The sequence below is a fragment of the Rattus norvegicus genome, chromosome 18, assembly GCF_021556685.1.
Source record: "Rattus norvegicus strain SHRSP/BbbUtx chromosome 18, alternate assembly SHRSP_T2T, whole genome shotgun sequence".
NCBI classification, from domain to species: Eukaryota; Metazoa; Chordata; class Mammalia; order Rodentia; family Muridae; genus Rattus; species Rattus norvegicus.
Window position 1 is genome coordinate 16,030,828 of NC_141551.1, and position 13,771 is coordinate 16,044,598.

General features: G+C 41.5%; 1 protein-coding gene across 3 annotated transcripts in view; it reads right to left on the reverse strand.

The window, feature by feature from the left end:
- Positions 1 to 13,771, reverse strand: part of Rprd1a (regulation of nuclear pre-mRNA domain containing 1A) — a 47,568-nt gene that overhangs the window by 19,449 nt on the left and 14,348 nt on the right. For 2 of the 3 annotated variants that reach the window (NM_001305179.1, XM_087592572.1), the window contains 5 exon segments: positions 3,269 to 3,444; positions 3,548 to 3,674; positions 4,454 to 4,551; positions 4,700 to 4,806; positions 5,894 to 6,023. In NM_001305179.1, the coding sequence (NP_001292108.1) occupies positions 3,269 to 3,444; positions 3,548 to 3,674; positions 4,454 to 4,551; positions 4,700 to 4,806; positions 5,894 to 6,023 (638 nt within the window). 3 annotated transcript variants of the gene reach the window in all.

Below are 13,771 nucleotides of genomic sequence, written 5' to 3' on the forward strand. Positions count from 1 at the left end.
CACAATTTGCACAGGTCACTATACACATACAGGAATTAAGCTTGGCAGAGTGGCATTTCAAAACACTAGTAAAAAAAGATTCATTAATTTAGAGTTTTAGGAAGGCTGGGGCAGAATCTCACTATGTATAGAAAGGCAGTCTGGCCTGGAACTTCCTACAAGGATCAAGCTGAACTCAGACTCATGCTTCCTGCTTCAGTGTACAATTCACTAAGAGACACGAGCTACTATACCTGGTCTGTTAATTACTGATCAGTAAAGGCATAATTATCGCCTTCAATTTGTCACATCTCTATCTCACATGCAAAACAAATTCCAATAAAACGGGTTCAATCTCTGCCTGGAATCAGTTTCACATCACTTACATATGGAACTTGCTTTGTTCAATGCTGGCCCTGAACTCAAGAGATTCGTTTACCTCTGCCTCCTGAGTGCTGGGATTAAAGGAGTCAAGCACTTTATAAAAGCGTATTTCTTTCCACAAACTGTGCTGTGGAAGCTGAGCAGTCAAGGATATCGCTGATACAGAAGAGTTTCTCATCTGTATATCACTTCCTCTCCAAAAACGGCAAATGAAAAAGTCACTACTTCAAATGATCCTGCCGTGGTAGACACATACAATCCCAGGACTCCTGAGGCTGAGGCAGGAAGCTTGAGGTTCCAGACCAAATCAATCAATCTGTCTATCTGATCAAATCAATCTACCCATCCCATTTCAATCAAATTAATCAATCAATCTGCCTACCAATGTACCTAGTGTATATAACAAAGTATCTAGTGTGTAACAATTTACCTAGTGTGCAAAATTTTCATTGATTTCAAGTGCTTTAATAGTGGCTTTCACAAGACATTAAACAGCCACTTCTTAAACTGATACTTTTGTTCCACTTTCAAACAAAGAATAATTGGTGACAGCAATACATAATCAGTTTAATTGGGGCTCCTGAGGACTATAACCTGAGACATCCCAGCTGATACAAAACTATACACTCTCAACTTTCAGTCCTTAGTCGCTAGCTCAGGGTGATGGTGCCTCCTAATACAAACCATTGTTGGGGTAAATGCCAAGTCACTGTCACATCTTTCAACAAAAATGACACCTGCCCAATGACAATTTATAAGGACTTCTTGCTATTTTAAACATCCTAGTTTATATAAGTAAATAGTATCCTTAAACATATGATTAAGAGCTGGGCATGGTGGCACACACCTTTAATCTAGGCATTCTAGGCAGAGGCAGAGGCAGAGGCAGAGAGAACTGAGTTTGAGGCCAGTCTGGACTACAAAGTAAGTTCCAAGACAACCAGGGCCACACAGAGAAACCCTGCCTTGAAAAACCAAAACGATTTAAAACAAACAAACAACAACAAAGTAAAAAAAAAAAAAAAAAAAAAAAAAAAACTAGTCATAACTGAAGTTGTTTTTTTCAATATAAAATTCTATCATGCTGAAAACTCCGTACAAGACTTTATTTCAAGCCAGTAATTAGATGGAACAGAAAGATTAGAAAGAGCTGGAGAAACACTTCTGATTTTGCAAAGGGGGTATATTTCTTACTGTAAAAGCAGGAAGCTTTTTAAGTAGAATGCACTGATGCTACAGACTTTCTCTGGGCTCTAAACAATCCCTTAGCGCTTTGTGAAAACGTAGGAGTTACTTTACCTCCCTGTGCCTCACTTCCATGACTATAAAGTGTGGATAATAACGCCCCTGCTGCGTAGGACTAAGTAAGGTGATTATGTGATGTGCCTAGAACAGGACTCCTGAGACATGGTGAATGTCAGTGTTACCACCATCGGCTCTGTGTATGACTATCAACTAGGAAATTGGCTAGAATGCAACGGCAAAAGGGCTGGGGGGGGGTGGTGATGATCTATTTTCTACATTCACACATTAAATATAAATTCTATTTTTGAATCCAATGATAGCTAACATCAAAAGTGAGAAAGCAGGTACTAAGTAGGATAATGAAGCTTTGGCTCTTCAATTTTCAAAAACATGAGACAATACAGGCTTTGGAGTTTGATGTTTATTTTTAGCAGGAAGAATATGCTAACGGTGATGGCATCAACAGAAGATACGCCGTGTCCAATATCTGCAATAGAAGCTCAACAGAAGTTAAAGAAACTGTACCAAAAGGCTGAAGACAAACACTGCTGACATACTCACCCTGAGTGCTGCAAACAGTGAAAAAGCAATGATGCGTTAAGACTGAAGACCACTACGACATCACAAACAGGTAAGTCAACTATGAAATTCATGTTCTAAGAAACTCTATTGTATCTTCTCCATTTCAAGTGGGCAACCTCTTCCAGGACAGAGCATAGCAACAATAACTGAAGAACAAGTTTATGTGAACAGAAAGGGAGCAAATGGAAAAAGGACAGTGCAAAATTAGGAGTTGAGCATTTGGAGTGGAATAATCAAACAGCTCTCTCAGAACTGCAACAACAAGCCAGTTCAAACACCACCTGGGGCTTACTGAAAAACGAATGAACCAAGAGCTAAATAATAAAAAATAAACTTGAGGCAGTACCAGGATACACCTGCAAATTCAGAATGAGCTGTCTGTAAGTAAAGGGACTCAAACAGAACAGTCTTACATAGCATTGGAATTAGAACAACTCAAATAAGAACTAGGAAATCCAATGGTCTTTTAAATAAAACCAAACCCAGCTTTCCTATATTGACAATGGCTACTTTGCTCAAAATATATTAAAAGACTACTTCTTTATTAGCTCCTGAGCCCCCAGACTCATTACCAACAGTGACAGCCATACCTCATCTTTCAACAACCTTCTCTGGAACAGCATGTGTAAGCCCAAGGAGTGTGTATGTGTGCAGGAAGATGTTAAGTGTGAGAATCAAGAGGTGGAGAGAATACTTCAAATGACAGACCTACAGATGGTGGTATGTGCTAGACTAAGTGTTCAAAAGACCCAACAATTTATTGCCACTAACATAAGACTTCAAGAGAGTTGTTATGTCCTTATTATTTTTTGTGCTTGAAGGGTTTACTATTTTCTATTTCATGGAATTGAATATAAATCATTTTAAATGTAACAAATTCTGCTAACACCAAAATTTCAGAGTTACTTAATCAGGCTGCTGTGGTTCAAGGGCAGAGAAAAAATTCTTGATAGCAAGAAAAAGCTTACCTGAGCCAATGGCTAGAACAGTCCATGATGAAAGAACTCTAAGATGCACAGATACATTAAAGTATATTAAAATTAAATGGTATGCATTAAAGAAGGAAAAGGTTACGCACTTCCAATTTATGTTCTTTCTCTGCAAGGGCTTCCTTTTGACAACGAAGAAAGTCCGCTAACATCCGAGTGAGTTGCTTTCTGTCGTCTATTTCTGCTGCCAGTCTGCCATTATAGTCTGCCAGCAGCATACAAGCGTCTTCCACCATCTTAGAAAGCCTTTCTCCAGATTCTTTATCTAAGAAAAGCAGAGGGTAACACAACCATTACACAAGAAATGATGCTGTGCTGTTCCCATTCCCTGCCTCCCAAACCCTGTGGGTCTCGCTTTCTCTGCTCACCTGTTATTTTCTCGAGCAGGGATACTTCTTGAACTTCAACAGGCAAAGAAGCTATCCTTTGATGGACTGCTGCATCACCTGAGGCTGCATTTTCTAAATCTTGTAATGCTCTAACAAGGTCGAGAGTCTAAAAGATTACACAACTTCAGAACCAGAAGAAAGAAAGCCCTAACACACACGCACACACGCACACACACACAGAGGACTTGACACCTCTTTCATATTTCTAATTCTTATGAAGCATTCACTAGTAAAAAGTCTGCAATGTATAACATTCTTAAGACAACCCTTTAAAAATACATTTTTAGACTAATTTTTTCATTTGTTTCGCCTCTGTGTCATGTCTGTCTGCAACATGATCATGCCTGGTGCCACCAGAGGCCAAAACAGGGTGCCAAACGCCCCAGAACTGGAGATGCAGATGCTGTGAGATGACTAATGGGTGCCGGGACCAAACCAAATCTAGCTAAGAGATTAACTGAGTTAAGAGGAGCAGCACTCTTAACTGACAGCCATCTCTCCTCCCCCCAATCTCTACGTGTTAAGAAACTGGCCAGGTGGTGCTAGTGCAACCTTTAATCCCAGGACTTGGGAGGGAAAGGAAGGCAGTTTTTTGTGAGTTTGAGGCCAACCTGTGTCTGTATAATGAGTTCCAGGACAGTCAGGGCTACACAGAGAAACTGACTCATAAAACAAAAATTAACAACAAAATCTTACACACAGACAGACACAGAGGTGGGGGGGGGGGGTGACAGTGGTGGGTGGTATATGCTACTTCAAACAAAAGCAATTTGTTATCCAGGAAAGAGAAAGAATAATTTAGAGTTTTCTTATACCCAGAACACTGGAGTCCTCAAAGCCCAAAAGTAATAGAGTAAAAATCCCAGCGCTGTCCTGGGTTTTTACCTGTGGTGGTTCACTTGGGGACCCTAGAGAGGAACAATTTTCATTCTCATCCACCTTTATTTGCTCATAAGTCCTCTTCCTCGTCTTCTTATCTCCATCTGATTTAAAAGACATGAGATTTTAATGAGATGTTTTCCTGAGAGGATCACACAAAGAGATCATCTCCATCTGATTTAAAAGACATGAGATTTTAATGAGATGTTTTCCTGAGAGGATCACACAAAGAGATCGAGATCCTGTACTTACACAGAGCGTGCTTAAGTTGTTCTAATACATCGTTTTCATAAACAGACCGCTCTTCCCAAATGGATAATACTCTCCCAAGGTGCTTCTTACAGCTTTCATCAGTTTCACTAAGAAGAAGAAGAAGTAAGACACTCAGAGTGAAAACGCAGTGAGTGCTACCATGACTTACTGACTTAATGGAGTACATGCTGGCTCCCAGCAGGAGCTCCCAAATATGCTGAGCACCACTGCAGCAGCTCAGGTGAGGCTCAGGCCAAACACTGCCTTCACCTCCCCTCAGAACTCAGTAACAAAACTGTACATCAGAATGGTTTTAATTGTCAAAGGCTTCAGCAGTAGATGCCAGGGGTTTACAAAGATGAGGTTCCCAAGTGAAAGGAACTAAAGGACAGTTCCAGGCCACATTTTTAAATTAACTGAGCTCATCGATATCTGTGGCATGGACAGGAAATGGGGCTCACAGCAGCTCTTGCTCCTAAGCGCTATGAATGAGAAAAGCATGGTGCTAAGATAGCACCCTCAGAGACCTAGCCCAGTTAGAGCAATCAGGAGGACTGTCTGAGAAGTGAGAGCAAATCTGCAGACTGCCTCTACATAGGACTTAAGAGACTTTATCCCTCAGCACTACCTAACCTGGGTTTTGCATTTGTCTCACAAACCTAGAGCCTGGAGTTCAATCCCTTGGACTCACATGATAGAAAGAATGAATCAAGCCTAATATCCATCTGTGCACAATGGTACATATGCACACACAAATAAATGAAACAGGAACATTTTAGAGTGCATAATCTAGAAGATTTCCATGCAGAAAATTACCTGAAGAAAATCTTTTCAAACAGTCTTTATTTCTAAAGCACTTAAAAATGTTAGGAAATACACCCGCACACTAGAAAACCAAGAGCCACTGTGGTATTGATTCCAGCATATGTGACATAAGATGGAGGTCTACAAGCATACATTTTCAGTTCAGTTCCCTCCTTTTTTCTCTCAGTGTTGTTCATCCCAGCAGTCTGTAGCAGGACTTCTGGTCTCTTACAGGAAAGCTGAGATTCGAGCACTCTAAATGCCCCCTTGGTGGCACCTTAACTCCTCACAGAAAGCAAAACCATCACATACTGTATGAAACCTTTAAAAGAACGTAATCTGTTTATCTGCTGATTCTAAACCTTACCTCATGTACAGAAAAGATCCTACCTTGAAACATGCTTGAATGCCTCCACTATTACTGGTGCAAAATCTTTTGTGAACTCTGGCCCCTTCCTTTTGCTGTTTTGAATGACATCATTGGCCAAGTAGAGAAAAGTAAGCTTCCTGTTGGGTTTGGCTAAAAAAATTAGAAAAGGAAAAATAATTAAGATACTAAAACATCCTCATTTAACTTAGCCAAACTTTCTTAGCACACGAACAGCTCCAACTCCTAAGTCATCAAATCACTGCTGCTAACTCTGCAGGGTAGCTACTCAACCACTTCCAAGGTCAGTCTCTCGTGTGTGTGTGTGTGTGTGTGTGTGTGTGTGTGTGTGTGTGTGTGTGTGTATAAAAGTATCCTTAAAGGGGTCAGTGATGGATCTCTCTGTCTCCTTACTTCATTTCTGGTCTCACCATCATTCCCAAGCTAAATATACTTTATATACAGAAATGCTCATACATGCACAAAACTACACCTCCGTAGGTCTATATGCATTAAGCTTTACAAAGGAACTGAATGTAGCTATTTAATACGATGGTGACTGAGTCTAAACACTGAGTCAAATGTATTAGGGGACTCAAAACCATTGTGAAAAAGCAGAATACAAATATAGAACAGGCTGCAAGATATATCACTTAATTATGTTGATTTGCCTTATGCAATAAATATTTGCCATTTAATCAGTGAGACAAAATGACCAAAGGTTAGACTTTTTCTTCTTTAGATTACATGACCTTGTATCATTGAGTCCATCTTGACAAAACATCCCTCTACTTGCTATAGTCTGTGGTATGCTCATCCTTCTAGGGAAGCCACAAGACTTCAATGGCTGTGGCACAGTATGTTTTTCCCAGTTAGTGTTGACACTAAGGTTCAGAAGCAGAGGATTTTGTTTAATTTTTATCAAGACATTTCTAGGTTTACAAGTTGAAGAGTTCTACAGACTGGGAATAGAGCTCTATGGAAGAACACTTACTTGGTATGCATGGGGGGAAGGGGGAACAGAATTGATTGGATAACTATGAACAAGAATTCCCCCCCCCGGGGGGGGGGCTGTCTGCAAAAGAGTGTTATAAAGAGGTTAGAATGTTGTAGACCCAGGGTCTAAGGACAATTTATCTTTAACTCCCTTGCTCATCCTTGCCCACCTCTGTGCCAGACCTAATGTCCTGTGACTAGCAGAGAAGGATCCCTTGAAATGTATGAACAGATCCCCTAGTTTCCAAAGATTAAAGAACCAAGAGAAGTTAGGTGTGATGACACATGCCTTTAGTTTCAGCACTCAGGAGCCAGAGGCAGGAAGATCTACTTGAGTTCAGGACCAGCCAGCCTGCTACAAAGCCCATTCTAGTACAGTCAGAGAAACCCTCTCTTGAAAAACCAACCCCTCCCCCAAAAAAGAGCTAAGAATGCTGTCAGGTAGCACCAAAAGCCTGTAGCCGGGTTCTCCCTATTTTGCGACCATCTGTTGTTTACCGGATGTACTCACCAAGGCACTTGAAAAGTATTGTGATTTTACACCTTTCCTCGTTCTGTCACTACACAGATTCATGAACTAGGTTAGGCATGGAGGTCTTTACTCCCCCAATTCCTAGGCAGAACAGAGGATGTGGGGGGTTTCAGGCCATCCTTGTCTACACAGTAAGTTCTATCTCTAAACAGACAAGTGTGGTGCTGAGGAGGCCAGCACAAGTACATCTCTGCAGCTCGGGGGCTGGCTTAGACTGGACGGTCCCAACACCAAGGGTTTTCAATTGTTCCTCTTGTGGAACCAAGGTTAAAATATGAGAAATTCTGAGTACTCCCCATAAAACCAGATGGGATGGCGCACACATTTAATCCCAGCACTTGAGAGGCAGAGACAGGCAAATCTTTGTGAGTTCAAGGCCAGTCTGGTCTACAAATTGAGTTAGTTCTAGAACAGCTAGGGGCTGTTAAACAGAGAAACCTGTCTCAGGGCAAAGGGAGGGAAGGAGAGAGAGGCCAGGTGAGAGAGAAAGAGAGGAGAGAGAAAAAAAGAGAGGGAAAGAGGAAGGAAGATGGAGAAAGGAAGAGAGAGAGGGAAGGTGGGAGGGAGGGAGGAGGGAGAGAATGAGAATGCTAGGAGAAAATTGCAAAAACTATTTACAAATAAATTTAGACAGTTTTTAACATAATAGCCATGAATACTTTCACACAGGCTTGTAGCAGTGGCACCTGGGAGGCAGCTGCAAAAAGACTGAGAGTTCAAAGCCAGAGTAAGATGCAGAGTAAGACCTGTGTCAAAATCTAAAACACAAAACAAAAAAACTAGGGTTGTGACTCAGTAGTCGAGTACTTGCTTAGCGTGCATTAAACCTGGTTTTTGTCTCAAATTCCTGATTCTCTAGAGAAACTCTGGGGTGGCAGATCATCAGCCAAGGCCAAGAAACCGACCTAGTCGGTCCCTATGCTTCTGCTGTTACAAGATTCCGTAAAGATACCTACTTTCCATATCTTCTATTCAAATTAAGCAGTTTTTATGTGATGTGTGCTGTGTGCCAGGGATCATAACTGGCACACACAAAGAAAGTCTTTCCTACCCAGTGCATGCGTTAAGAATTTTTGCAAGTTACTTACACACTGGCAGATTAGAAGCCCAACACTAAAATGCATATTCCTCCTTGTCATTAACAGTCAGGCCAACACGAAAGCAATGATGAGCACAACACCCACTGTGCCTTGTGTTTTGCTGTATTTTCATCAGTAAAAGTAAGTGTCACTCACTGTCATGCAGCACTACCTCTGGACATCCCTCTTCCCCGAGGGAAATCATATGGACAAGTATACACTCTTTCCCTAGAGCCAGTATACCAGCACATCAAGGCACGCACGCACGCACGCGAGCGACAGGGAGTGAAAGTCGATTACAAAGAAAGATTTGCCACAGTCATGCTTGGTAATCCCACACTCAGAAGAATGAAGCGGGAGGACCACAAGTTTAAGGTCAGTGTGTGATGAGATTTTAGATTATGAGACCTAATCTAAAACAACAAACAAACTATACTGGGTTGCAGGACAGATCAACATGTAAAGACAATTGTTGACAAGCCTGACTATCTGAGTTTGATTCCCCAGGATCCATGTTGTCCATGGACCTCCACAGATAGAATATACCCAGTAAATAAATGTAGTGATATTGTTTTTTTTTTTTTTTTAAAGCTCTATTAAGCCAAGTGTGGTGATGCTGACCTATAACCCTGGTTGTTGGGGGCAGAAGGCAGGATGATCTGGAACTCAAAACCTGTCCAGTAAACAGCAAGTGTGAGACCAAACTGAGCTGGAGAGACCTGTGTCAAAAAACCACAACAATGTAATTTAATTACATTTCCAGAATGAATTTATTTTGCCAAAGAATTAATTATAAATGATGAAATGATGAAGAGATCATGCCGTTTCTTCCTTCACTGGCTCAGGTAATTATTTAGTGTTTACCATATTCATGGGCACTGCACTAGGCACTAGGAAGAAAAGACGACTTGGCAGTCAGGCACACACAAACCTACATACACATCGCACACAAGAAAATAATTAAATGAATAAATTAAAATATAGTATTTAAAATGCTTACAGTGTTTCAGCAAGTGGATGGTGGGCAGGGCACACCAATACACCTTCTGGAAAGCTCAACCAGGGAAGATTTGTTATCTATTGTGGAAACAGTGGTCCTAAGGAAGGTAGTAAGAAACTTCAGAAGGCAGGGGTCTCAAAGGATGAAGGTCACTGGAGACATTCCCTTAAAAGCTGTACTTGAATCTGGACGCCCCTCCCCCTGCTTCCTGACAGCAGCTTTGTCACCTCAAAGTCACCACAATGCTGCCTCTCCACAGTTCCAAAACCAAAGGAGCCAACTAACCATGGACTGAACCATAAGTCAGTCCTCCATTTCTGCTTTTGGTTTGTGGGTGTTGACAAGACAAGACAGGCCATAAGCTTGGAGTTTTCTTGCCCCAGTTGACTATCTCAGATACTGTGTTGCAATAGTTGCAGGTTACAACTAACCACTGAGAATACTGCAAAGGGCTAGACAAGAGGAGGAGGTTCCAAACTGGAGCTGAGGTTTCCGTCCTGTGTTCTTGCCCACTGTAACCATCTCTATCAATTACCTTGCTTTTTAGAGGGGCAATGTTTACACAGAAGAAAAGGCATTCTTTTCACTGACATGATGCTCTGCCTCATCCAAGGGCCAAAACAATGGAACAAGGGACCACAGACAAAACCTGTGAAGCCATGGGCCAAACCTTTCCTCCTTAGACATTGTTAATGTGAGGGATTCTGTGGCACTAATAAGAAAGGCTACTAATGCAGTTTGAGCCCCAATGCTATACCCATTTCACACAGTTCTCAGATGATACTGATGCTATCAGTCTGAGGGCTATATTTTTTTAAGGCAAAGTCTCACTCACTATGTAGCCCTAGCTAGCTTAAACAGAGCCCTTATATAGACCGGCTAGACCTTGAACTTGGCTCATTCTACTGCCTGTCTCCAGAATCCTGAAACCACAAGTTGACACCAACATGCCTAGCTGAAGACAGACATGAGAGGACACAATCTCTTCAGCAAATAAATTGCATGGAATAAAAAACAATGCACAAACAAAAGGAGGGGAAGGATGCCAGGCATGGTGATTGCACACCTTTACACCCAGCATTCAAGAGGCAAGGCAGGCAGATCTCTATTAGTTTGAAATCAGCCTGCCTGATCTACACAGCAAGTTCCAGGTCAGTCAAAGCTACATGGTGAAATCCTGTCTCAAAGTTAAAGGAGGAGGGTAAAGTGAAGAACTGTCAACCAAATTCTGTGTAGATTCTACTTTATAATATTATTATTCAAGATGTATCTAAGGGGACTTGATACTAAACATAGAGTGTAGGATGAAAATAACCAGTTATGGGGCTCATAATTATGATGATAGCTCAGTGGGGCACAAACGAGCACACACAGATAATTTAAAAAGAATTATGGCTAATGTTATGATTGCACCCTATGGTAGTATTAAAAGTTCAATATAGGTCTTAGTGTATGGTAAATATATCCTGATGTGTTAGGATAAAATGGCTCTATATCTGATATTTGCTTTAAACCAGAGGGAAGAATCAAGCAGCAAAATGAGGACGTCATAGGCATGAAATAGAGAAGACTCAATGTCACTAATACTGAAGCCAGATTTGGGCTCCAGAGCTGAAGCTACCGCTCAGCTGGAAGACACTGCCTAGCACACATTCACAAACCTTGCTTCAATCCCAGAACCGCATAAACCAGGAAGTAGTGGTGTACACTTGTGATCCCAGCACTTGGGAGGTTAGAAGCAGGAGAATCATATGTTCAAGGTCATGCGTGACTATAAAATGAGTTGGAGGCAGCCCAGAATATACGAGAGCCTGTCTCAAAAAAACAAGAACGATAATGAAAACTGAATGGTGTTCATGCAGCATCTGGCCATTCCTTACGCTTGTATATGATTGGTCCACTACCCTTTTTTTTTTTTTGAGACAGGGTCTGTGTAGTCCCGGCCACCCAAGAACGAGTTGTGTAGACCAGGCTGGCCTCAAACTCACAGAAATCCATTTGCCTCTGCCTCCTGACTGCTTAACTTAAAGGTATGTGCTACTATACCTGGCCTTCAGTAAGACTCTGAAAGTTTATCACAGGCAATGCGCTAGTTAGCTGTCCTCATCTCTATGCCCAATTCAGACAAACATGGATGAATAACTCAGTGCATGTACCTTTCACCACTGTGTGAAGTCAACACACACATAGACTTTTCACACAAATGAAATGCTATATATTATGCTTTAAAAAGAGCCAACTCGCTCCTGCTATCTTGCTCCTCCCTTCCTGCTTCCCCTCTCTCCCCATCCCCTCCCCCTCCACGTGCTCATGGCCAGCCTCTACTTCTCTCTCCTCCTACCTCTACTACACTCCTAACTCCCCTCCTCATGCCCTGAATAAACTCCATTCTATAACTAAAAAAAAAAAGCTAACACACTTCATTTAGATAGTACCTTCTGTACTGAAAAACAGATAATATCACTTTTCAACAACCTCCATTTCTTCAGATCATTTATACCTTTTATCCCATAAATCTGAGCAAACATTAACACATGATGGATTCTAGAAGGCAGGGATGGTGTACTGAAAGGTATACAGTAAATTTCAACAGATGCTGTCATGTCCACCACGACACACTCCCTGTAACAACACACTACACAACCAACAAGCAGTTAACATCTTTGCCAATTTATGCAGCAAACGGTATTTTATCTGTAATTCCAAACTAGTGAGGGTTCCAAAAAGTGACAGGTTTTTGTTTGTTTATTGAGTTTGTAGACAAGGTTTCTCTAAGTAGCTTTAACTGTCCTAGACTCAGAGATCTGCCTGCATGGCTCCTGACTGCTGGAATTAAAGGTGTGCACCCCCCACACACAGAGTGAGGCTGAGTTCCTAACACATTTATATTCCCTCTTTAGTGAACTTTCCATTCACATCATGTTGCTTGGTTTCAGCTAAGATAATTGCTTTTTCTTATTAATTTACATTTATGAATAGATTATCCTTTTTCATGCTTTAGATATGTTCTCTGGAGCTGTTGCTTAAGACTGAAATTTGGCATTTCCTACATTCACAAGCTTTAAGCCTGTTTAGAATAATAGGCTATCAGGAAGTAGTGGGATTCGTTCACACAGAATTGGCTTTCTCTATGGCATCGGGTAGGATAAAGCCTACTTGTTGATACTCTATTGGTTCTCAAGGATCTGAGTGACCACAGGCCTCCATCTTCCTTTGCCACAGTTCTGTTCCATTCTGTGGTCTTCTAACTCCTGTGCGACATCCCTGTTTTGAGTAAAACGAGTTTACAGTCTGCCTAGAAAACTCACAATGGGAACCTAGGCTCTTCTCCCAAGTCTTCTTTTCCCAATAATCTTTAGAATTAGTTCTAAATTTGTTTTTAAAAAGATCCTGGGGTCAGCAAAATAGCTAAGTCTGTAAAAGTGCTGACTAAACTTGACAACCGGAATTCAATTACAGAACCTACGTGGAAAAAGAAAACAAATTCCATCATATTGTCCTTGCATGTGTGTGTGTGCACACACGCACACACATGCACACACACAATGTCTCTGCATTTACGAATTAATCCAGAGATCACTATACTGACCGCTCTACAAGGGACTTTTATTAAGCAATTTTACATACTGCTTTGCTATTCTAAATTTTATGTATATGAGTGCATTGTTGCTCTATTCAGACACAGCTGAAAAGGGCACCAGATCCCATTACAAATGATTGTGAGCCACCATGTGGTTGCTGGGAATTGAACTCAGGACCTCTGGAAGAGCAGTCAGTGCTCTGAACCACTGAGCCATCTCTCCAGCCTGCCATTCTAAGTTTTAAAGCAAGAATTTCAGGACAACAGAAAGTGACAATTAGTGTCTAGCATGGCATCACATTAAGTTAGGATCATTAAACACTAACATAACCAGCCAGAGCACAGCAAGGTGCTTGCTGCTAAACAGTGCAAACCTGATGACCTGAGTTCCATGCCCAAAACCCGTGTGAAGGTGGGAAGAGAGAACCTCCACAGTTGTCCTCTGACTCCAACTGGTGCTCCACAGCACGTGACCCCCACCTTCCTGCCAATCATACACACATAATAATAAACTTAAATGTTTTAATTTTAGAGAGTACCAACACAGCATGACCACCAGAAAGTATCTGGTACTGACAGACAGAGACAGAAAACACTAGCCTGGCTGAATGTAGCAGCTGTTACAATGGCACCCTGGACCCTGAGAACCATCAGTTCAAGGCCAGCCTAGCTGGTTAATGATTGGGGGGGGGGGGTGTTTTATTTTGCGGGGAG